Source organism: Antedon mediterranea, chromosome 2, assembly GCF_964355755.1.
Source record: "Antedon mediterranea chromosome 2, ecAntMedi1.1, whole genome shotgun sequence".
NCBI classification, from domain to species: Eukaryota; Metazoa; Echinodermata; class Crinoidea; order Comatulida; family Antedonidae; genus Antedon; species Antedon mediterranea.
Genome location: NC_092671.1, coordinates 35,584,688 through 35,612,221, shown reverse-complemented (window position 1 = coordinate 35,612,221; position 27,534 = coordinate 35,584,688). Strand labels below are relative to the sequence as shown.

Below are 27,534 nucleotides of genomic sequence, written 5' to 3'. Positions count from 1 at the left end.
TAGCTTTGATTACACCGACGCAAATTACTAATTATTTTTCGGTCACAACGTCAAAATAAAAAGAAATCGATTCATCTGTGGCTATGCCATGTGGAATCAAGTTAAAATATGAACTTTATGAATGTATCGAATTATTCTATTATTCAGTTTTCGTCTAATGTTCAATTGAATTTTGATACGTAGCCTACCCGACGCCTGCCTAACAAAACTAATTATAAATTGTTCTCCAACATTCTCAGTCATATGACGTTTGTGTGCTCATTGTGTCAGAATTAAGTTAAGTTGGTATTAGTATAGTATATGTTTAAATATTCTTTATTGAATAAGTATCAGGTTTTCAATAAGGAGTTTTCGATTTGCGTCACTAGGATCAGGATATCGTCACTATTCAAGCAATAGAGATAGTTTTAAATAGAGATATCTTAGTTTTTAGTCGCGTGGACGCGACTCTATAGTTCACTATGTCGGTCGGTCAGTCTGTCGGTCTGTCGGTCTGTCTGTCGGTCCGGTATCACTATGCGTTTTAGCACGCGACTTATGGCTGTTGGCCTTGATAATAGAGATATCTATTTAAATAGAGATATCTTAGTTTTAAACTAAGATATATTTATATCCGAATAAACGACAGCTTGGCGTGCCATACAAAGTCGGAGAAAGGAGCAGGAGTGAGTGACACAATTTTTGGTTTTGATTCGTTGTCCGAAAGCACAATTTATTTAATATACCTTCAAATGTCCACTCATTTCCACAATGAATTAATATGACGTAATTATCCTATATAATAAAACACTCACCCGAAAATGAAAACTCCATAAAATCATTTCATTTTTATTTGAATTAAAAATATCCAAATACGCGCGGTGGATTGAAATCCATCTCAGTTTGAACATGCGCTGTGTCGTAATATTATTTTTTTCCAGAAATAATAAATAATGCCTGTAAACTTCCACACATAAGTTCATCGGTCAACAGACTATGATGCAAATAGAAATTGTTTAAACTAATACTATTTCTGCCATATTGATTTGTTGCGGACGCAGCGATTTTTGCTATAGAATAAACAAACGATCTGTTATGTGATCTTTTCAAGCAAATATCCCGGCAAAACTCCATCGATCGATGGCCAAACACCCGTTCTTTTCGGGCGACATATTTCTGGATTAAGAAAGGAAACAACGCATTTTCAACAATCGTCTGACATTCGCTTGATTATTACATTAGCTGTCTTTTCAGCTGTCTTCTACAAACCGAACGTCAATCAAATGCTACTTTCTCGTAAGATGTTTTACGATTCCAAAAATTGTAGTCTGTAATCTTAAAATGTGCGGGAACACAAACAAACGAGCTTAAACAATTGCTTTAGTTAATTTGCTTTTGAAACTAAAAGGTTTTGTAGATTCTATTTTCTGATTCATAAACACTTGTGTACGTTGAAAATTCAAAAACAATTTATGGCACAGCTTAGCATAAACATTATAACAAAGATGAGCTATTCGGATAAGCGAGGAATAGCCTAAATCGATCATTTATAAATCACTTAATGGTAATGCCGCTATAAATTGGTTGATAAAGTACAGTGATACTGTCAAATCGACTTAGAATTAAGTAAAACTTAGCATCAACAAGATTCATCGAATGCCCGAAATAGCTGCATTTAGTATTTATTGCTTCTTACAAGATGATGAATGATGAAGACGCTGACGAGGATGATGACGTTGATGATGATGACGATGATGACGATGACGACGATGATAGCGATGATAACGATAATGATGATGATAATGATGATGGTAATGATGACGACGACGATGACGACGACGATCATGACGATGATCATGACGACGACGACGATGATGATGATGAGAACGAAAATAATTGATTTATTTATTTTATTCAGTTGACAACGATGAAAACCTTCAATAACAAGTTGAATCAACATTGTAATTATTATTATGTTATAGGGGCTGTACTCGTTATATATTCCTATGTTAACGCCATTAATATTGTTATTGGTATAATTTTATCAGAACAAAACAAAGGAAATAAATTTGAACTGAATTGAATCTATAATCAAATAGCATAATATATACTATATATTCACATTTGAAATACAAACATAAACCAATGTTAGAGAGAATTAACAAATGTACTCTTAAATACATTTAAGCCATCGTAAAAATTAATCAATATCCAAACAAGTAACAAGCACCCTATTAAATATATTGGATGATGAAAGTGATCATGACGATGATGATGATGATGATGGTGATGATGATGACGACGACGACGACGACGATAATGATGATGATGATGAAAGTTATAATGGAAATGGCGATTGTGTAAATAGTGATATGATGAAAGTTATGACGATGATGAAATGGAAATGGTGTTGTGAAAATAGTGATAACGGAAGTGATAATGATTACAGAAGTGATAATGATGATTGCAGAAGTGATAATGATGATGATGAAATAATGGTACCAATGATTAATATAATGATGGTGATCTAAGTATAGTTTCTAGGTGAACTTTGTGAACTCTTGGCGCCCAGCTGGTTAATTAGTACACATATCATATTATGTATAGGTGCACTATTACTAATTGAATTTGATTATTTAATCATTTCTCGTGTTAGGCCTACATTAACTTGATTACGGGTTTTGGATTGAGTTTGGTCATTGCCTTTACAACCAACGCACTGACCAACATTGTGTAACTATGAAAAACTATCAAAAACAGGAAAGGAGAGGGCAGTATAGCAAAATAATGCTATACTTCTTGTTCTGGATAAAATTAAAACATCTCAGTCCCAGTTTAGTAAAGCTTAAGCTTGGATGTTTCGGCCCGAAAAAAACAAACAATTAATTATTTAGATTTAAGGTTAATATGTTTCATGGTTTTCACAAGCGCCTTGAGCACTTTGGTGGATATGTGCGCTATATAAATCTTATTATTAATTACCGAAATCCCATAATTACCGTGGGCGTACGCGCAACGCAACTAAGTTGACCAATCACAAGCGACAGTTCTGACGATCCACTGCGTCGTGATTGGTCACTTACTCGCTTACATTCTTGCGTTTCATCCTAGTGGGAACCAACCTTTATATTTATTATATTTTGTAGCATTAGCAAAGAAGAAAGTGGAATTTTAATTATTATTTTCTTCGTATTTGTATTTTGTAAGTTGTTATTTAATGACGTCTTTTAAGACGTCTTTAAAATTTGTGTCATGTATATCATTAAATTATTTAATAAAAGAAAAGATATTTTGAAAACCGGTAAAAGCTTCAACGGAAAACAAACTAGAATGTCATGTATATATATAATAATCATTAAAATATAATAATAGAAAATGAAATGTTTTTCATGGAAACCGATAAAAGCTTCCACGAAAAAACAAATTAAACCATCGTCATCATCATCGCCTTTTCGAAATGTTGATTTATTGTGAAAAATAAACAATTGAACAATTAAACAAATGAAAAGATCGTGACCCATAAAACAATTAAAAGTGCATGTTCTTAGAACACATAGTAGAACAAGATATCGGCTGCTGGATAAATACATTATCATGAATTGATAGTAACAGTACAATGAACGCTGAATGTTCTAAAGACCTTTGATGCGTAGCCTACATATCCACATGTAAGAAACAGTTATTAACATTCTCACCTGTATGATTAAACAATAGCATTATTATTGTTCGCTTAAGATGACCTACATTAGAAGAACAGTTGCTATATACCTCGCGACTACCGCCATCGGCGACGTATTGGAAGACTATTCGACTCCGCAGATCGGAAATTCATCATTTACCGTAGTTCGTCAATTTCATTTGAAGTAGATTATAGAAAGATGTATCATTTGTTGTTCTAATGAATAACATTTAATTAAGACGAATAAAGCGATCAATCTCTCGACTGTTGCACTTTTTATTGTTGATTATTATAATTATATTACTCTTGTTTCGCAAATCATAATACAATCATACAATATGATATACCGGTAAGAGTCTTTATAAAATTCAATTGTTTTCTTTTTGGAAATTCTATACACATAAAACAGTGTTTTTTGGTTTAAAAGTATTTATTTGTTACTTGTTTGCATTGACATTATTTTGACATAGCACAACAATGAGAGGCATTAATTTTGATGAGAAGGTCATGGAATACTAATTAATTTTAAAAAACTAAAAACCTGAGACTTGTAACCCTTGGTAGGGACCCTGACGGGTACTCTCCCTCCGGGTCAAAGGGATCCCAAAACTCATACGTAAGAAGAAAAAAACGTGAAAGCATATACTTAAAGCTCATGCCTACACTATCAAACGTTATGTGATAAAAAAAAGTGTGATGTGTCCAAATATGGTAGTGATATGCCCAAATATAGTAGTGATATGCCCAATATATGATTTAGTGATATGACATCATCATGTATGGGCACATCACATTTTTTGTCACATAAAGTTTGATAGTGTAGACAGGGCTTTAGACAGAATATTTAATTTCAAGGACACATGCCTAATGTTTGAGCATTTTACACTACGTTTAGATCATAGACCTGCATAGAGTTTTGTTGGAGCACTGATTGCACGCTCTGCACGAATGGGTTTAAACTAACCGCCATGCTCACCTTATCAACATGGACGCAATGGTAGCCTATATTGTTTGGTGTTGTTTTCTTGAATACTACTTTCTTATGGATTACAAATATTTAGGCGATCACACCTGATGAAATAATGATGGAAAACTCACTTGAACAAAACTGTTAATGCTGACGAAATGAAAAACATGCATTTTGATACAAGAAAGATTCACTGTCTTGTCCTGGCTGCCAACAACTCGCTGATTACTTAAATGGGTTTTCGGTTTGTTTACAATCAAATATGTAGCAGCACAAACCGTTGTTACTGTCGGAAAATAGTTTCACTACGGTTGCAGGTGCTAGTTAAACCCAGAGGCCCCGGAGCTTATGGGGGGATAAAGGCTAAAAATAGCCCAAAATGGCCACTTAGGGTTCCTAAACCAGGGGTCTAAGGTATCTACGTTACGCCCCACTGTGCAGGTGATTAGATTCTATATTAAACAATCATATATTTGTTTCTGATCAGTTGAGATCTAGATACAAGACTTTCGTTGACTACTTGATCAAGAATTAACTTTACTTTCTTTCCCAGGTTTGTATTCTTAATGCTGTGAAACGCAAGTTGTTTACATAGATTCTCATTTCCACGTCTTATAATATGAGTAACTCAGTATAACAGTAACAACAGGTCATGACAAAGTATAGGTCACATGCAAGTTACGATTTAAATAGACGACATATCGTCTTTGTAAACGGCTTGTAATAAAAATTTTATTTTTATGGAATGCATATTAAGTGTTTGTCGCCTACACAAAATACTCTTTAGTGCCTATTTACATGATATCATGAATGTTATTAAATAATTGAGTTCACAACATTCCATTTTAATATATAAACGTAAAGCAATCATAGCAAAAGTACACCCGCGGTGCCATACACTCAGTTGAACCTTTGGTAATTTTAAATTGTAAAGTGTATATTATTTAATTTTGTACCTTTAGAAACACCGCCACTAACGAGTTAACTGTTTCAATTTATGTTCGTTGACGGTTGAGTTTTACCGTTAAGAAAAAGTACATCCGGGCATCAAGCAGGTGTTGGAGAGGACGTTTTTGGCATTTCATGAAAAAGAGGCAATTTGTAATGTGTGTTTTGTTTTCTGAAATGTTATATTATATCACATGGTGCATTAGATTAGATGAATATGAAGCTATAGAGTTCATGTTTTACGAAAAACTAATATAAAGGCCACTTTACATAGACGGCGGTAAAGTTAAGCGGAAAAAATCGCCGAGCTTGTCCACGTACAACCTGTAACTACTTCCGCCAAACCGGCCGTCAGAACTGCGTACGTCTTATCCATGTAAATTGACCTTAATGGAGTGATACCAGAAATATGACATTGACAATTTTATTGAATTATCACAAATATTATAATGGAGTTAAGTCAGATGGAATAGTATCGAGATGATAGCACGTTATATTGTATAACTCAATCACTCATATGTTTTTTCGTTTGTTTAAGTTTGTTCCATGAGGGGAAATTTCCCGAATGATCGAAATCAAAACGGTACTCGGTTTGGTCTACTAGCGTTCCTTCTCCCAGTATGTTTATTCGGGGAAGAGTTAATTAACTCTTCCTGAGTTAATTAACTCTTCCCTGGTTTATTTTTTTTGGACCAGAGATTCCAAAATAAAAGATTAAATTGAATTGAATCATGGTAGAACTGTTGCCAACAGAAATATTCAGGTCAGAGCGTTACACTTATGAAATACTGTAACACTAACTTTACCACGCGAATAGAAAATAAACATATTGTTATGAAAATGTGTACACAGGATCTTTGCAACGTTTGTTTTTAGAAGCATTCAGGTGCAAGTCGAATATCTCAGTGGGAATCGGCGTCTTGATATCAGTACGTTCACTGTGTTCAATCATCCATGTCGTTGCATAGTTTTCTATCAGCGACGAAGTTGAACATTTTTTTGTTTAATCTATGGCACAAAAAAATAGCATTTAATCAATCACACTATAGTACTTTTAATGACAATGTATACAGTGTGTATTAAAGATTAAATTTCATGTAAAAGTGTTTTTAAATTGCAAGAGAGTGAAGTACTTACATTTTATTAGAATTTTTTGGAAAGGACACTCATATACCTCAAGATTTAGAGTTTAAACAATTTGAAAGAAAACAACAAGATTATATAACAAATAATTAAACGTAAAATATACATAGACATTAAAAAAACAACATGCTTCAATTATTCAGCTAATATTATATCTCTTTGTTTTTATGACTTTCAATACCTATAGTGATGTGCAACCTTTTGTTAAAATATATAGGTTTCCTAGCAAATGTTGTTGTGTAATTATTAGGTTTGAAGTTAGAAGATGCTATTGTTACTGTTCTTGTAGCCGTCTTTTTCCAAAGACAGATGGCCTTCATTGATGGATAGTTAGTATCAGTTGACTTCACTGCTGGTGTGATCGAGATCTACGTTTTTACAATGCTATACACATTTATTTTTATTTTTTATGTATCTTTTCTAAAATTACCAGGTAGTTAAAAATAACTAATCAAAATGTAGGTCACGTTGAGCTTAGAAAAAATATGAATGCCTGATTTATGCACATTTTGCAGAATAATGTCATTTCTGATTGATACATCAAAATATTTATAACTGAATTAGCATTACAAAAGACCATTAAAAACCACGTGTTTGTCCAGATGTTTGCACACATGTTCGTAAATGGGTTTATGTCTATTCCTCCTAAGTTATTTAACCTATAACAAATATTTTACTATATAAATCGTGCACCTACTTGATACTCTACATCATGGTGAAATAGCTAAGAAGATTAGAAGAAGCAAGTATAGGCTGCATCACACATCGAGTTTAATATTGATGGTTAGGTTCTATAAGTATATTTAAATTGATAGTTCTATGATGCAATTAATAGTTTAACAGGCAGCTGTTGTATTGAAAAAAATCATCATAGACAATAACCAGAAATAACATTACAATATTCTTATATTCAAGCGTATCGATTACAATGTAAACTATATAACAACTATAATGAGATATAAAGTGTATACGTCACGGTAGAATAGATTGTAGACAACTTTAAATAAAAAGGGGCAGATTAAAATGGAAGCAGCTAGTTTGGATCTTGAATCCCCAAACTACTGTATTCGTATGACTTGTACTGAGAGGAAACGCTGTGTCTGTTTAAAAGCTCTGTCTACACTATCAAACTTTATGTGACAAAAAATCACACTTTTTTGTCAAACTAGTTTGATGTGTAGACAGAGCTTTACTCTCGCATATGTGTACGTACGAACATTCTTTTGGAGTTCAGACGGCACACATACGGTAATGGAGTGGGGAGGCTTATGATTCATTTGGTGAGCTGTGGTCGGCTCTGAAGACTGACTAAACAAAAATCGCTTATCAACCGGTTGGTATTGGTTTTCCCATATCTGTAGTTATTTCAAGGCTCAAGTAATACACTTATTAAACGCTATATGTGCCAAAATATTTATCTTTTAACTAATATTAAGTCAAAACTCCGGAACCTAGACTACCGGCTGTTATACGTCGGCGACTATCATTCTAAATTTTAACTTTAATTTTGACGATCCATCACCAGATTTGCTTATTGAAACTACTCGTCTGCATCCCTCTTTCTTGAAGTTTATAAGATATTTTCACTCTTGATGTATAACAACTACTACTGCAGCCTACTTAGTGTCACAAATAGAAACATAACAGAATTGTTGTTTTCATAACTAAATGCTAATAGGTTTGTTTTATAGTTTACAATAAACTTTATAATTAGCGAAATGAAGTTGGGTGAAAATTACTTTTAATCCCATGGGATTATAATAATAAATTAATTGGCGGGAAATAAATCCACTCATAAATCATTAGTCGTCTGTAGAACAGGTGTTCATGTAAGCAAAGATATTCAGTAACATTGACATTTCAATATTCAATAATATTAATAACATATAGAGCGAGTAATGCATAGGCCTGATGCGTACGACAGTAAATATTTTAGCACGACATGACATGCAAACAATGCGAACGGCTAAAGGGCCCCTAGGAATACCGAACATTATTATTTCAAATAATTCATTATTTCAACGATTTTTTTTTTGTTATTTGAATAGTTACAAAACAACAAATGCAATGGACTTTTTTTTGTGCAAACGTAAGGTGTTTCTGTTTAGTTTAGTTTAGTTTAGTTTATTTCCTCCATGATTCAAGTTTGTTTGGTACACTATAAATAAATGGAACTTTTTTTAAGAAGCCCCATGGTACAAAAAACTTGATAATATTTTGAATTTTGACCATTTCTGCCATGAATATTATCATTATCCAAAATCAACTACTAAATAAATATAATTTAATTGAGCACTATCCTTTTAAAGTTTTCTATTAACATTTTAAACCTCTGTTTAGCAGACAAAGTGTTAAAGTGTTTACTATCCTGAGCCTTTTAAGCCTACTTTATGCAAGCAGTATTTACACTGCGGAAATGAACAAGGATCTATCTATCTATCTTCAAGCAATAAGCTCAGGTATTTACCAACAGGATTAATAATTAAACACTAATAAGCTATTAATGAACCATTAGTCAATATTGACTCCAATTAACTGGCACAGTTTCACATCCATGTTGCCAAGCAGAGCTGACTTTTTCAAATTGATGTCACCAATTAGTTACAAATTTCTGTGTTGTCAATTTCTGGAGACAACTACCTGAATTTTATATAGATAGATCGGTTGCTACGAATGGCACGAATGTTTTATGATGAGTCTATCTATCATAAACACAGATAATAATTGACATCATTGTCACAGAAGAGCTTAATGACAACCAGAGAAGTGTCAATTAATCAGCAAATTGCGGTGAACACCCCGGAACCATGATCGTATTTTTAATTAGGCCATTTAAGTTATACTCGGCAGCAAGCAGTGTCGACAAACTGCAGTATCATTATAATATTTTAAAGATAAAACTCTCACAATTACAGTATTGTTTGTATTATTATTAAGTGACATTATTTCCACGATTTTATTGGTGTAATTTATTATTTATTTTGTATTTTTAGCATAAATGTAATTAAGGTTTCTGTTCATATATTTTTTTTCTCTAATTTGTTATTTTTAAAATTTGTTATTGTTAAATTTGTAATGTATTACTGTTAGTTGATCACGGCCTTGTAGAAGAACACCTTTATGGTGACACAAGCTTTTCCGTGTTAAAATAAAGTATTTATTATTATTATTATTATCACATTTATTCACCAGTATATATAGGCCAGCAAATAATAAAACAAATAAATAAATTTCATTTGAATAAAAATGTAACATCAAAACAAAAGCCTCCATTTAATACAGATACAGATTCCTTTTTATTATCCAATATAATGGAAACCACCACTCTTGGCTTGCCTTAAATAAATGTACGTGCTCACAGTCAGACATGTATCTAGTAGACTTGCAATAGTCTGTTAGGCTCTGCCTAGTGACAGCTGCAAAAATTGGGTGGTGAACAGTTGACACCAGCAGTTAAATATGGTGTGTTTTGGGATGTTTTTATTAGGATGAAGAATGTTCTTTCTCCATCCTGTACTCAACATGACCTGATCTGTTCTCCACTGCAGCATTTTAGTAGCAAGAGAGATACTCCGTGACGTCAGATACCACCACCGAGTACTGCAGTAATTTTAATAGTGAGATGGCAGCATTTCACGTTCAGTGGATCTGGACTTAATAAAGTATTCGCGCACGTCAACATGACTTAATTGACAGATTGTATTATATTAGCGTGCTCGATATCATAACCTATTTAAAACAGCTCACTGTTTATTGATTTACTAAATAATGTTGTTGTTTTGGGCGGATATTACGGAACATCTCGATTCTCGAAGACGGCGTTGTTATTGAATTAAATTAGCTAAATTTAATATCGTGTTTAGAAACAGTACTTATGTAAAGGTCGATACACTTTAAAGTCATCAAATCATAATTGTTTTTGCTGCTTTATTTATGGATATTTGGCGATCAAATAAAATAAGATGGGACTGTGTAAATACTGCTATTATTAACAAAAAAGCAATTGTTACTGTTTTTAATTCCCCGTCATACATACACTGTAGTAGGTACAGTACAGTGAGATAAACATTAATTAAATAAAAGGACAATTGTATCAATTTAAAGACATGAAAAATAAAGATTAAATAAATCAGACTTTGAAATAGTTATTTAGTAGTTTTAATAAAGTTAATCACTTTCAGAGGAAAAAACGAAAAAATAATTATGTTTTCACTTATAAAATGACAAAATAAATGGTTAAATTCAACCAAAAACATATTTGCTGGCAGTTAATTTTACTATTTTTTGCTTTAAAATAAAGTTTTTTCAGGTACATCATTTTTTTTTCTATCCAATTTTTGTCAAAGTGGATAGGCCTAACTATTATGTGACAGTCAATTCAATTCAATTTTATTTTCATAAGATACATCATTGTAAAATAACATGACAGTTTTAATTAGAATACACTTATGCTGGAGAAACATAAATAAGCCCAGAGAGCTTAAAGGCTAGTTCCACCAGAAAAAATAATTCAAAAAGTATATATAATAAATGTTTCAAAAGTAGTCAATAAATAAATAAAATATGAATAGATAAATAACAAGAAAAATTTAATTAAAATGGCATATTCAACAAAAAAATGTTTTAGGAATTATTTTTTCAGGGGGAAAATATATCTTTAACTGTTTCGTCTCTTCCATAATGTATAGGCAGCTCACTGGGGGCCGTTTCATCGTACAATTGTGCGTACGGCCACTAATGAATGTAATTAGGTCGCTAAGTGTAAAATGCTATAAATTGAAAGTAATTTCCTCAACTTATATCATCCTTATTGAGTAAGATCACAAGTAGAGCGCGGTTATATTTTTACAGGGGAAGTATAGCTTGGAACTGATCAACTAAACAGTTAAAAGATTTACAAAGCACCGGATTTGCCATTGGATATTTTGCAGGTGTATGATGACAAATTAAATTGATAGGTGATCCTTAATTGTCAAATTGGGTAACCAAAATGCTGTTCAAATCTCATGAGAGGGCATTATCGCCATTAATCGCTATTAAAGAACAGTACTTTCCGTTTGAGAAAAATGATGAATATGTATAAGTAAGTATAATAAAAAATATATACTGGCGGTGGCGCTTATTGCTCCCAATTCCTTCCCATAATGTATCGCTATTTGCGATAAACCATATATTGGCCCTCTTCTTTCTCTTTTTACTTTTTTCCAGTAGCAGTGTTAGTGAATGGGTTTGGCAATACCAGTAACTTAACATATTTCATGTAGGCCTACATGAAATAGAAACCTTATATTATGGAATAGAAACCACATTCCCCTTTTATGGACTTCCTATATATAATAATATTTGTTTAAAGTAGTATCAAGCTTATAATTCAATTAATTTTATGGAATAGAAACCACATGTCCCCTTTCATGGACTTCCTAAATAATACTATATTGTCAAAGTATTATAAGCTTATAATTTAATTTATTAAAGAAAAAGAAAATATGGATAAAATACAATTAGCCTATAAAGCATAAAATGAAAAGCTAAGTGAGCTTAATCTCCAAACAATTACATTTAAGGAAAAAATGTTAAAAAGATTAGTAGATGCAAACTGAACAAATTTGATAGTGGAGGTGGTGTGTCAATGCACTCTATCAATTGTACGGTAGTGGTATTGATGTAACATTGAATTTAACATATAAGGGTTTCTATAATAGTCATACCTTAAAGGCCATACTTGATAATCACCATTGGCTGGCATATCGTGTGTAAATTGAGATTCCACTAAAGCACATATCAACAATATACACCGGTGCAATATAACAGGTTTTCTTGTTACTGCTGATTGTGTAATGTAATCTTGTATAAAGAATTGTTGTTGTTAAATAAAATAAATACAAAAATAAACAAACATATAGGTATATGACGGATCATTAAGCCTTTCAAAAAGAAGAGTAATACGTGGAGCTAATATTAATACGGTATCGATTAAAATGTTATTAAAGCACGCCATAATAAATTAAAATGACTGCAGATTAAGGGATGAATAAATTTAGAACGTGGGTAATTTTGTTTCTTCAAAAACATCTCTTGTTAATTATCAGGTAAAACATTCTTGTAATTGTCATACTGGACAAGGCCTACACAAAGGTATGTGTATTTTCATTAATGTGCTTTCGTTCGATAACATTACTGGATAATAATTGCTAATGCAGTTCCCGTATGTTACACCAGCCGTAATTATCTTTGTCAATCTTCATAAACACGATAATAAATTGAATCGATAAAGTAAATTAAACCCCTGGGTTGAAGTCAGTTACTCGTTGAATAGCCAGTGGGTTGAGTTACAACAAGATAATTCAATTTTCAAAGCTTCAAAGCCTCGGTATAATGACCTTTGGCTAGTTGTTATTATACGTGTTATGATTTCACATGGAATTGCCAAGTCAATATTCACTTCGCCTTCTGCTCATCACTATGCAGATAGAAAGTAATATCCGCTTTGTGATTGGCTGAATATGGTGCATACATTAATTATCATGGGAATTTGTTTGTTTTTTTCACAACAACAAAAGAAGTTCTTGCTTGGTGGTTATGATGCTTGGCTACCAACCCAAGGCACCCAAGGGCCCTTGGTTCAAGTCCTGTCAGGATTTTTTCTAATGACAAGTTATAACTCCACTCCCAAAGACTTTGTTGTGTATACGTTTGTCTTGTGAACAGGATTGGCACCTTCAAGAAGGATAGTGAATGAATTCGCTTGTGGTTATCAATTTTCCTAAATATATATAGAAAAAACATTGTTTGGACGCGTGTCTACACAACTATCCCCCAATCCCATTCTAGATGTGCACGTTCCCATATCAAAACGCGTTTCAAGATGGCTCATACTTCTTTTAGATCCACAACTGTTAATCAAGACACGTGATTATAGTAAATTGTAACAGACTCGTATTAGCGTAATACAAGTATTGTATTACCAGATTACCCAAATGGTACGTGACCCCTTGATGATATGTAGATGTTTTCAATGAAATTAATACTATGGCTAAAGCTTTATTAAATAAACGTGAACTCTTGGGCTTATATGTATCATCTAACACAAAGGTCAAGTTATTAAACTAATAAATTTATGAAACATAAATTTAGTAAAAATAATATAATCAAACGAGTGTGTGAGTGGCCAAGCGGTTAAGACAGTGGAACCGTAATTACGTAGCCATCGGCAAGGGTTCGAGGCTCACTCGCTTCATGGTTCTGGTGGTAGAACGAGTCTAGAAGGACTATAAACCGTAGGTCCAGTGTACACATAGCTCATGTGCACTTTAAAAAACCTATGTAAATCTTTCAAAACGAGTAAGAGGTTTTACCCCGGTGTACTTGTCCACACAAACACACTGTGCAATTGGGACTGCAATGTTTTTAGATCTGTTGGTCTCGATCCTTTACTAACAATGTTAGTGAGAAGTTGAATAAAAATTTTAAAAAATAAATAAAATACATTTCTGCAACGTTCAGTAGAAATATCTTGCTAATTAACCTGATAGAATCGATTTCAGATGCATTATAAGTGTTTCAAATCAATTGCAATTGACTCACTACATCCTAATACAAGTATTGATTACAAGATTGTACAAACTATACGTGCCACCATGTACACACATATGTACATTTGGAGAATGGAAATAATACCACAGCCCCAATAAACAAAAGTGGACTTTGATTAATAAAGTGATTGCTAGGAAAACAATGAGTGATTGCATTTAGAATTAGAATTTGATCTCGGCAATCGTTAGACTCAGTAGCAATTATTGTATTCCTAGCTGTACGCAAAAATTACATCAGTTTTAGGTTTATTAAATATTAATTGATTCACCTATTGAATGAGCGATATGATTTGCTTCTTATCTATGTTAAGAAATCGTCTTGTGCAAAGTTTTATGGGTTATAAAATCATTGTGCGTGTCCTTAAAAATAAAACCAAAACAAACTAATCTTCTTTCTTTAGTATTTAATTAGTGAATAACTTTTGGGGTAAATAAGAAAAGATGTGGGTTTTATGATACGTCAGTGGGTTTAAGAGGAAATTGTGCCTCCCTGGACTGCTCTGAAGCAGTGGCGTAACGGCTATGAGCGCTCACTGGCTGAACCAGGGGCACTGAATCTAGGCCTATATATGTCGAAAAGGTTGAAAACCTGCACTGCAGGCCTGTAGCGTTAGGCAACTTGCCACGGGAGGTCTCTGCGTTATGCCACTGCTCTTAAGTATGCCTAAATTATAAATTACCTTTTACCAACATATCAGTCTAGTCATCATAATTGTCACCAATGCTCAATATTATGAATTACATCCATTAGTTACGTTCTCTAGTCGGATGATGAAATCAACAGAATCAAGAATGTCATTGCAAGAAATGTAAATTTTGCATATCATACACCGGGGATATTTGTGCGCCTTCATTAGGCCTATGTGTATTTGATTGGTGGTACATAACCAGCTCATCTGACATTAATAAACTATTCCTTCAAAGTTTGAGTAAAATGTCAAATTATACCTGTGGAATACACATACTGCTAATCACGCCAACCACGCCACTAATAAGTCCAGAAATGCAATAAAGGAATAGGCCTATCTCTCAATCAATACCATACAGTAATGTATGTCTTCTTATACGGTACTCTCAGTTTTAATGAAAAAAATGTCTGTTTTACAAGTGTTAAAATCACTTATCAAATACTAGTAAGAAAAGAAAACGTTTAATTAACATTGTAAGTCTATTTCAAAATGTATCATTGAGATACTTAATTAAAAACCATATTAATTTAAATTCATAAAATCAAGTTATTGCAAGAATTTATTTATTTCATTAGCAATTTTAAAAGTATGACTGCAAATCACCCGCACGCCGAACGTCTGTTGTCCAACAATGGAAACCGCCCCCTAGCGAGTTGGCGAAGCGCAAGTTAACTTTGATACACTCAATTCCCAGACGTTCAAACATTTTTTGCGTCGGTACTTCGTTTTGGTCTACTACCACGCGTTTAGGATCTAACATCAACACGTTCATAGACAACCACTTCGATGACATCCAAAGAGGATGATCTGAAATAATAAATATCTAATTTATTGATATATAATATTTCGATATTTTGTGTGATTGGTTGTTGAATGGGAACCATTAAAGATGTATTGTCCACTGAAAAAATTATTTGTTTGTTGAATATGCCATTTTAATGTCACATAATAAATATTCACTTCACTTCACAAAACAATACATCTTTAAGTTGATTTGGTTTCGAATGTGTGGATTTTAAAATGAAAGTAGGCATTATTTTTTCATAATATACATAGTTTAAAGCCGTATTGATAGGATTATATAACAAGAATTACAAAACTTACGGTCAGGTATAACGGGTTTCGGAGGCTTAACGATAGTCCAGCCAGCTTTTTTGAAGGATTCAATCTGGTGACATGGACGATCCGGGTTAGAAAGCACTAAACCTGGTCCAATCATATTGAACGTTGCGTCAATATGCATTGGATTAGGATCATCAAAAGACAATGTATGGATTTTGTACTCGTCTCCCAGATGGCGCTGTAACCATTCGATTCCCATCAAGTTTGTTACCTATGAGAAAATCTTAATGAATATTTTTGTTTAAACAATTGAAGCGATTTTTTGTTTGAGCGTGATATAATGGTATGTTTACACACCAGTGAGCACACATAGGTTAGAAACGGCATTTTGACTTACTATTTTGGAACACATAGCGTTTCATACGTATAATACATGAGCTGAAAATACAGACAAAATTCGAAACGGCTACTGAAATACTAAACATAAAAAAGAACAATAATAACAAGTGCTGCGCATGGAAAATTAATTCTGCAGGTTACATAATAACTACCTGTATAAAAGTATAGGGATTTTTACAGAAAATAGCCAAAATAACAACTTTGTACTATTTCATAATTTGGCACGTTACTTTAACATATCTTTTGAGAAAAAAAAGTCCCTATAGGCCTACTATAATTAGGTCTAGTAATAAAACACTACAATTCGTTTAACTACCATCATTTTTCTACGTGGACTTCCGCAATTTATTTCAATCCAAAAAAAATTGTTGTTTATTTCAGATTAATATGTAGGTTAACAAAATTCCAGAAACATAAGATAACATACTGTATGCAATTAATGAATCAAATATGGTAATTAATTATATACAATTTGAAATTAATTTAAATTGAAAACATAAGACATATGTATTCTGTCAGTGACGTAACGGCTATGAGCGCTCACTGGCTAAACCCATGGGCCCCAGATATTATGGGACACCCAGAGCAGTGCCCAGAGGATAATTATACCGAAAAGGCTAAAAACGCCCGAGGTTTCCAGCGTTGGATCTTGGAGGCCACTTAGGTTTTGCCCCTGCGTTACGCTACTGTATTCTGTTTACCTGACTTCTCTGAGCGAAGATGTCTTTTCCAGCTCTCATGAAATCCGCTGCGTCAAAGCACGGTTCAAACTCTGTCGTAACAAATCTTCCCATTGCTGCTAACTGGTGCCTGTGCTCGGTCGATTCTACTGGGTAGTCCTGCAAAATATAGTCACACATATAAGTAGAACATGGGAGGGCGAGCCTTCGGGACAGTGGCGTAACGCACAGGGCAAAGGTACTGGTTTAGCACTCCTAAGTGGCCCTCTAACGCTGGTATAGTAGTTGCAAAAAGTAATCAGATAGTAGGCCTATATATCGAAGGGAGATTAACTTAACTTAATGTTATTTTCTTAATTATATAATGAATGTGCTAATTTCAATCTAGCAGTTCTACGTATTAATAAAACAAATGATTAAAGTATGTCTACTCTATCAAACTGTGACAAAAAATTTTATGTGCCCATATATGGACATGATGATGTTATATCACTATCATATCTGGGCATATCACTACCATATTTAGGGACATCACACTTTTTTTGTCAAACTAGTTCGACAGTGTAGACAGAGCTTTACTTGATCATAGAGTTGGTCGCTCATCAACGGTTTAGGAGCAGTGGTCCATTTCGCACCGTTCCTGAAGTACTCTTTTATTAGAGGACGATACGCACGGTATTCAAAGAATCGAGATCTCCAAGCCATTGGACTCTCGATTATCTCATCACCGACTACCAATAGGATATCTCTTGGCATGGCTGCGTACAGACCTGAATAATTAAGAAAGCATTGCCCTAGCTTTACAATTGTCTTTAAAAACATACGATGAAAAATAATGTTACAATCAAGTTTAAATATTTAGGCCTACTTGATCAAGACTCTACTCTTAAACAATCAACTTTATGTAATATTTTTATTTTTGGATTAATTCAAATAAACAAATTATCATTTTATTTAATTGTTGTTAATAAGATTTGCTATTTAGATTTTTGTTGTTATATATTTCCACCTTCTGTTGCTAAGCTCAAATGTATAACATAGTTATATGTTGCAGAGGCTTCTTGAGACTAAGGAGCCTCTGGGTGAAATATTAAATAAAAATAAATAATGACAAAGGAACCTTTGGACTTGAAGTCTGGGGTTTCGTACTCTTTGCTGAAGTCGATGACTTCAGGACGACGTACAACTACACCCTCGTGCTGCAGAACACGACAGAACTCCTCTACTTCGTCATATGCCTTCTGTAAATGCGCAGACGGAAATTGTTGCCCACCTTTTGCTTTGAAAAACGGCCATTGTTTATCAGCTGTGTTTGCCTGTAATTAAATACATCGTTTTCACTGTGGTTATTATTCGTTTGCAAAAAGTAAAAAAAAAGAGTAAAACTGTAACTCTTTCTAATTAAAGATGTATTGTCCCCCAAAAACCTGAAAAATTAAGATTTATTTAATCAGATTAACTTCCGTAGAAAAAAAAAACCAAACAAAAATGTTGTTAAATTCAACTAAGTAAAAGCCCATTGGCTGGCATCCAATTTGACTATTTTTTTTGGCTTTCCAATCCAATTTTTGGTCAAAGTGGATAACTATTCAATAGGACATTAAAGCGGCATATTCAACCAAAAATGTTTAAGAATTATTATTTTCAGGGGACAATACATCTTTAATATTAGTGACGTTCCTCTTTTTATATCTATTTATATCGTACCTTTACTTCAATCGAAAACTGAGGAATAGTAGCGTTGTCAACTCGGCCTACAATCACTTCTTCCAATGTGTCCCATTCGTTGAAAGATCTGACTGGGCTTCTGGTGGATTGGTGCAATTCTTGTGTCTCATGATTGGTGTTACCTTCCATAGGAACTTTAACGTCATGATTATATCTAGAACTTAGATTCTAAAAAAGTGTACATGTTTTTTTTTAATCGAACAGGTAAAGAAGTAAAGCCTTGGCGTACATTAGGCTATACACGAATACAATACATAATAACACGTGTAATTTACTACTTGGTAGACATACTCTATAGTAGGCCTACTAGCTAGGCCTACTAGCTAATGTAGGCCTACTAGCTAGGTCTACTAGCTAGGCCTACTAGCTAGGCCTAGTACTAAAAGACTGGTTTGTAGCTACCTAGAAGTACAGTTCAGTAGTCTACTAACTAGATCAAATCAAATCAAAATAAAAATGTATTTCCTTCGAAAGCAAAAAAACAACAATGTAACGTAATATATGTATTGATGTATTGTCCCCCAAAAACATGAAAAATGAAGATTAATAAATCAGACTTTGAATATGTTATTTTGTAGTTTAATAAAGTTAATCACTTCCATAGTTAAAAAAGCGAAAACAAAATAATGTTTTTACTTATAAAAATACAAAATAAATGGTTAAATTCAACCAAAAATCCATTGGCTGGCAGCCAATTTGACTATTTTTTGCTTTAAATTACATTTTTTCAGGTAATTACATTTTTTTTTCGATCAAGTTTTTGGTCAAAGTGGATAACTATGTTGCATTAAAATGGAAAATTCAACAAAAATGTTTTAAAGAATTATTTTTTCAGGGGAAAATATGGAACATTCAACAAAAATGTTTTTAAGAATTATTTTTTCAGGGGAAAATACATCTTTAAGATTTAAGAAGGTTTAAAAAAAGATATGCCTAGGCCTAGATAATTACTATATAGGTAGGCTAGTAGATGGGTGTGGAACAATCTTGTCAATGATAATCCCAAAAAAATGATGATCAAAGACCATAATATTATAATAGGCCTAATTCACAGATATTCATGTAACTTTATCAATGTTCACTCTATAGATAGGTCACATATAAAATAACTAACCCTGTGAAGTAAAACGTATCCAGGCCTGGAACAATTATGCCTAGGCCTAGCCCTAGGCTTACTGAGGGTGGCACTTTTCATGAGTACTCTGGCGGGTTCTCGACCTCTGCATCCACCACGAAAAGCTCTGATAGCTTGCATTGCTTTAATTTATTGGCTAACACTAACACTATACTATAAACATGTGTCAAATGAGCCTATAACGTCTAATTCTAGGCTGCTTTAATTCGGCTAGCCTAGGCTGGTATATATTGTGTAGAATTTCAGGCCTACTAATTAATATTATTTAGCCTAGCCTAGACAAGAGGGCTGGCTACATTAAAATCACACAATGTGTGTATAATTTTTAGGCGCGTGCCATGATGCGCACGCATCAACTGCAGTTTAGTTATAGTACGTCGCGCGCGTAAACACACACTTCGTATTACATTACCACAGAAACCGACTTTCTGCTGATTGGTTGAAAGTTAGAATGATGATAATAAAGAAACTTAAAACAAGGCTCATATCACGTCTCCTTTTACCTTGGTAAATGTGCTCAAAAACGCCTTAATATTCCTTCTCATCATTTTGACTGAAAATTTAAAATATTTTTATTATGAAATATTATTAAATGACTCTTTTTTTTTAATCCTTAAATTTGCATAATATTTGTTTATTCCAATGCTAATTATTTTTCAAATATTCTATTGTTTATAAACCAGAACAAATAATTTCACAAATTGACACCGTATTCTATTAGCATAAAATATAACGAAAATGAATAATTTGTGAATTATTTAATCTATAGAGAGAAAGAGAGTTTGTACGTTTGTTCGTTATACAAATGTTTCCTATTACACGCATCTGTGCATTAAGGCCCGTTTACACTAGCGCGATAACAATCGACGATTAAAAGGTAAATATGTATTTTTCATATCTAAAGCAAAATAATTTTAACAAGTTTTCATTCTAGAACTATGATCTATGCTGCCTTTATGCTGCCTTTGATGAAAATTATTAATTTTTTTTTATCAAAGACAGCATAAATGGTTATCCTATAGTTCTAGAACAAACATTTCGCTAATTTCCTTTGCTTTATGTAAAGCTCTGTCTACACTATCAAACTTTATGTGTCAAAAAAATGTGATGTGCCCATATATGGACATGATGATGTCATATCACTACCATATTTAAGCATAGCACTACCATATATGGGTACATCAAACTTTTTTGACACATAAAGTTTGATAGTGTAGACAGAGCTTAAGAAAATGCATGTTTCTATTTACCGTCGATCGTTATCGTCCTAGTATAATGGGCCTTAATTCATTTGTACAAACGATGCTTATCTCACCCATTTTACAACTGCGATGCCACCGATACATTTTCTAAAACCACCGTCTAAACACTCACCTGATTTTCCAATTCGTTAGCCTTTCTGTTTCTTGGTGCCGCACAAGATTGTATGACACTGCCAACTCCACTTTATTTCGATATGCTAATATGCTAAGCGTCCTCAATAATAAACCATCCGGTAATCATAATATCACGTGTCCTAGTTGTTATATCATAAATTTAAAAATAATTATACTATTGTTTTAATTAATATTTAGTCAGTGTGCGATAACGATAGAGAGCCTGACCTACATATGTCTTATTATTCATTGAATACAAAATTAGGCCCATTAACAATTAAAACTGTTATCAACTGTTATTTCACATGAAATACCCTTTGAGGACCGCGTACAATATTTAAAAACAGAAATTTAAAGTACTTTATTATTAGAATTTTACATTAGAACGTTTTCATATATGTATATTTAGAAACTGATGAATGTTGAAATCCCTTCACACTGAAACTATCATAAAAGGTTGTTGTTGTTATCCATCTATCTCCTAATAGTATCACATGATCAATAAGTAGGCCTATTATAGGTAATTCTTTCCTTTCTAGACTTGACTACTGCTGCTCTGTCTGGGGTTCTAAACCTTCTTCTACCGCTAAACTTAAAAAAGACCAGAATAAAGCTATCCGTCTACTAATCAATCTATCTCCCACCACACATCTCTCTCCTCATCACTTTTCCAGTGCTAAGACTCTCCCCTTCCATGACTCTTTCAGATTGCATGTCTATCTATCAAAGCTCTGTGAATTGTGGTCAGATCATACCTAATGCATTAGACTTGCCCAAAGTCTGTATTTATTGTCTTTCTTTTCTTTCTTTTTTTCGATTTTTGTCTGAAAAGTAGTATACATTATGAAACGCCATCTGTGCCAAAATATTTATCTTTTTACTAATATTAAGTCAAAACTCCGTCTGGAACCCAGACTACTAATGCACATTCAACCAGACAGCGGAATGTAACTAATGATAATATTAATACATACAGATATTTATTCATTTATTAAAAATTTGAGGAAACCATAGGCAGTGGGAACGAACGAACCTCTTGACATTAATATTAACCCTGCATGTGATGCATAAAACAAATAACTTCATTAAAATCGAATTTAATTTGGTCAATAAATATATCATATTTCCACATTTAGGTCAAAACAAAATGTATTGTGTTGGCCACGCCCGACTCTAAACTGATGAAATTAGGGTCGGCATCTAATTTAATTTGGTTCTCAATTTGTCAATAAATATATCATATTTCCACATTTAGGTCAAACCAATATTTATTGTGTTGGCCACGCCAGAAAAATCGAGGTCGGCATTTTTTTTTTTTTTTTTTTGCCAAACGGGATTGTGAAACCAAATGGTGACAAAAATGTTGTCTTATTCGCCAAATTGATGGAATATATTTCACATCCGCTGGAGGTCTAAAAAAGAAGCTTCCTTACAACCAACCATGAATCGATCACGTGATAACTATCATAATCTTCAATACAATATTATTGTATTGATGATTATGAGAGTTCACTACCACCAATTAGTGACCTATGAACCGTCACCCAGTGAGCATAAAACGTAGACCTACTGAAATAATCAGGGATACTTATAGTGTTTATTGTAATCGGTCTAAATAAATAAAACTTTATCAGTTCCGTTACCTCATAGCAAATCCTAACTCTTATCAATATCTTGCCATTACTGGTGCAGTATCATAAACTTATACAACTATACCATTTGAGTAGGCCTAACAATCACCGACGAATGTTCAGCGTAGGACGCACATAAATTTTGAATGTGTTAATTGAATTTTTGTAATTAATGTTTTTGATCATCATTCGTGTTATATGATAGTACGTTTGTAGCCCTGTCCAGTCTACTTTTATAATTAGGCGCCAGCTAATGGAGACAACGGTATCACGCCACCGTACCAGGCGGTTTTGTTGAAGTTCTCAAGTAGATCCTGGACGCACATATTTCTGGATAAAAAACTATAATGAAGTTATTGGAAGCCAAAGTTGTTATTCTAGGCCAACAAGGTAAGAGTATTTTAATTTGTTTAATTTTTTTTGTCCATGCTATAGTAGGGTCTTATGTTAAATAAGAATATGTGCACTTACAACTTCCTAGATACAGTATCTCTTAAGCTCTGTCTACACTATCACACTTTATGTGATAAAAACTGTGAATATGGACATGATGATGTCATATTATCACTACCATATTTAGGCATATCACTACCATATTTGGACACATCATACTTTTTTTGTTAAACTAGTTTGATAGTGTAGACAGAGCTTTATGACAGTCAGTTCTTAGTACAGTTCAATCGATTCTCGTTGGTAAACTACCAGAGACAAATGTAAACTGTGGTACTATAGCCTTTCTTCCACTATAATTTACATTGTCTATTTTTCATATCGGCTGGTCTGTCAGTTGTTAATAAATCAGTCGGTAAGTCATTTCTCTCATCGTCAGAGCCTGAGCCAGTCGGCGAATTCTTGATTGTAGTCAGTATCTGATTAAAATGAATGCCAATATGGTTTTAATGGTAGGCCCATTGAAGAGTTTTTTTTAAGAATAATATAATATATTCTCTAAGGATTATATTTATATTTGATAAATAGCTTGTATAAGAATATCTAGTCGGTATCACAGGTTATATTGACTAAGACTAAGAATAGAACGTAACCAAATATAAAGTACTATTTATAGAGCTTATTATCAATAATAATGATAACTTGTGCACAATTCGAATAATCGTTAACTGGCATCATTATCACCATCATTGACCTTACGTTAGACATTGCACTATTGATGGTTGAAATAAACCATTAGCTATAACATTTCTATTCTTATAACAATATTGTTTTCAGTATATTTGAATAAATTAATGTAAAAATAACGTCATCTAGTAAAAATGACGTCATCTATGAATAGCATTAATATTCTATTCTTGTAAACATAAAAGTGCTTACAATCAATCATTTTATGTATATACAACAAAGAACTTATAACACAAGAATCTCCTGTTCGTCCGAAGCGCGTAACAATTTCGAAAGGCATTGTGGGATAGAATAGAGCTATGGGTGGCGCCATTGTGAGCCATGGAGTAGGGCGCCCGCATCAAATTAGAAAGTCAAAATCATAGAGGGGATCTGCTAATGCTCTAGGGGGGATAGAGTAATTGACTGAGGAGTAGGGCGCCCGCATAAAATTAGAAAGTCAAAATCATAGAGGGGATCTGCTAATACTCTAGGGGGATAGAGTAATTGACTTCCTAGTTTGGAGGGGGCGCTGCTCCATGCTGTGAAATGCGTCGCCCAGTTTGACCTTTTAACCCTGTACTTCCGATACTGTGTTTTGAATGTAAATTGAAGAACAGGAGATTCTTGTGTTATAAGTTCTTTGGTATAAGCAAATGTTAATTTACTGTAACTACTGTAACATATAAATGAGAGAAAAAAATATAATTTAAAAAAATATATAAATGTACACATTATATATAGGCCTACATATATTTAAAACAGAGTATCATAATAAAAGTGGGAGGGACGAACCCACGCAAGACAAAGGATTAAAAGTACATATTTCTTGAAATTTTCAGGAGTTGGCAAAACTAGTATTATTGTTCGATATGTTGGGAAGTTATTCAGCAAAGCCGTCGCCCCAACTATCGGTGCTTCGTATTTCACTTTTAAAATGTAAGTAAACTATCATTAATGTTATTTGTTGATATCATCAGCTATTTTGAGACCATCAAATCCTCGTCATTTAATTGTTTTAATTGTACAGTACTTGTAACGGTGGGCGTCTGCGCATTTACCGTCCTCATCCTACCACTAACGATAACGGATCCGATAATGTTGCCATGGAGAGGATGATCGGTGTCTTCCGATATAACATGGAACACATCGGCAAACCCTTACTAATATTCTTAACCCAACATACAATATCCTCAAATAAATAACATCACCGATGAGTAAAACATCATACTCTTGTGTTTTAAACTCATTATTTATTTAGAATTTACTGCAACGGGCTGTAAATGTCTCGACAATGAAATAGAAATATCATTTTTCATTAGTATGTTGCTGTTAAAAGAATTTATGGCTTTGTGCTCTAAATTAAATTAAAGTAATCGTTTGGGTTAACCTAATCGTTGATCAATTTGAATAGTTGAATGTATGATATTTATGAAGCACCATATATTGTTTACATTTGTAGGACTGTTGACAACCATCGTGTAAGACTACAACTTTGGGACACGGCGGGCCAAGAGAGGTTTCGCTCTATGGCACCTATGTATTATAGAAAGACAAATGCAGCTTTTCTTGTCTATGACGTGACGTCATACCCTTCGTTTGAAAACGTTAAATCATGGGTAGAAGGTAAGAAATATAAGTTACTAAATACTTCTAGTTATACGAGATTTGAACTTGAAATATGAATAGACAACCCCCTCTAGTGAGAGGTCATTTTTAGACTATCTCATGCATAAATGAACACAGTTCAAACTGTCACGGTGTTGTGACTGTATATTATATATTCTGTTAACACCCCTTTTCCGTCCCTAGTTATGAAACCAGTGGCTAAAAACACAGACAACACTTAAAAATTGTGTGATCTTTGTACTGTAGTCTCTAACGATAGCTAATTGGACTTTGACTCTAGTCTAAAAGTGTTGGTCCAATATTCAATATTGAGAGCGTGTAGTAGTCATGTGGCGCAACCCGTCATAATATTAACAATATCGGGTAAAACAGTTTATCTCGTGTATATATTAATAAAAGTTTACTAATCCTACGATGGATTGTACTTAATATATTAGATATTAAAATAAGGTTTTGAATATCTTTCATTTTTGTAATGAATATTTATGTATGTTAATGTTTTTTTGTTTTTTTTTGTGAATGGATATAAAGAAACAAACAAACAAACTAATTATTGATACTTTTTTTTTCAGAACTGAAAATGAATGTTGACAGTGACATAGGTAAATAAGACGTTTCATCTATAAAGTTGTCATTTTGGTTTAGATTAATCCTGTGTAGAATAGTTAGATTATTAAATCAAACACGTGACGACTGTAGGATGAGTCTACTGCAAGTCTCTTAGTAAAACTTATTGTATTTTGTTTTGTGTGTATTCCTTTACGAGCGCCACCAGTTTGGGTCAGAACTAGCTGAAGAAGTTTTCTTTGTTTTTAGAATAATTACCAAATCGCGATCGAAAGAACCTGACTAAGATATCAACATTGTCATTACTAAACTTTGTTTTTTTTTAACTTTAGTTATGTGTGTTCTTGGTAACAAATCTGATCTAAAAGATGCTCGAAAAGTTCCAAAACAGGAAGCGTTGAATTATGCAGCGTCGATAGGGGCGCTGTTCTTTGAAACATCGGCAATGACAACTGAAGGTAGGTTTATAATATTGTATATTCCATACATACAAGTGTTTATTTTAGCAGAAAATAGATAGCAAAACTAAATCTTAATGTCCCTTTTCTCCAGGTTTTAAAAGCCATTTTAAATTATTAATAATTAATAATAATGAGCATACAACGGGAATTAATAATAGTAGTTCCCAATTAGAGTAATTCATTCGCATAATGTTTTCAGTAAGGAACACAGAGGCGGAAACAATATGTAGGTCCAATACGCCCAATCGTAACTTCTTTAATTACAAGACTACATTTAATATTGGCCAACGGACCACATTAATCATTATATTATTATTTATATTTGACATTTTTTGCTTTTTAGGAATACAAGAAGCATTCTTAAGGATGGCAATGACATTAATCTCCCTCAGTCAGACATCACCACATTGTGGTCTTACCACAAAACCGTACGATGAACGACGACGTTCTGCAGATATTCCCGCAATTCCCGCCAATCTTCGTATGGCGTTGGAAAAGCGCGCGAAAGAAGCCATAATGGAACAAGATGAAGAAGAGCCTACTAAAAGCTCGCCATGTTGTAAAACATCGTGAAACATGAATGATGGGAAATTAACTGGATAAACCACCATCATAAGATAATTTACACTTCATCTTGGTATGGGCAGTGGCGTAACGTAGAGGCCTAAAACCCTTTGGTTTAGGAACCTAAGTGGCCCTTCAACGCTGGAGGCCTCAGCGAGGCGTGTTTAGCCTTTTTCGACATCGGGCTCC

The 27,534-nt window shown here is 33.4% G+C and overlaps 2 protein-coding genes across 2 annotated transcripts; one reads left to right on the top strand and one right to left on the bottom strand.

Annotated features, from left to right (window-relative positions):
- Positions 1–14,725: 14,725 nt before the first annotated feature.
- On the bottom strand, positions 14,726–20,334 carry LOC140039864 (glycine amidinotransferase, mitochondrial-like). The gene is made up of 7 exons (XM_072085442.1): positions 19,981–20,334; positions 18,846–19,034; positions 18,259–18,454; positions 17,718–17,908; positions 17,160–17,297; positions 16,102–16,330; positions 14,726–15,804 (listed from the first exon to the last, which is right to left on the bottom strand). Exons 1-7 carry the CDS (start codon positions 20,119–20,121, stop codon positions 15,578–15,580), a joined length of 1,311 nt encoding a protein of 436 aa, XP_071941543.1. The 5' UTR covers positions 20,122–20,334; the 3' UTR covers positions 14,726–15,577.
- Positions 20,335–23,340: 3,006 nt separating this feature from the next.
- Positions 23,341–27,354, top strand: LOC140039422 (uncharacterized). Its single transcript, XM_072085022.1, has 6 exons — positions 23,341–23,398; positions 24,967–25,063; positions 25,587–25,750; positions 26,326–26,355; positions 26,653–26,778; positions 27,125–27,354. Exons 1-6 carry the CDS (start codon positions 23,356–23,358, stop codon positions 27,352–27,354), a joined length of 690 nt encoding a protein of 229 aa, XP_071941123.1. The 5' UTR covers positions 23,341–23,355.
- The last annotated feature ends 180 nt before the right edge of the window (positions 27,355–27,534 follow it).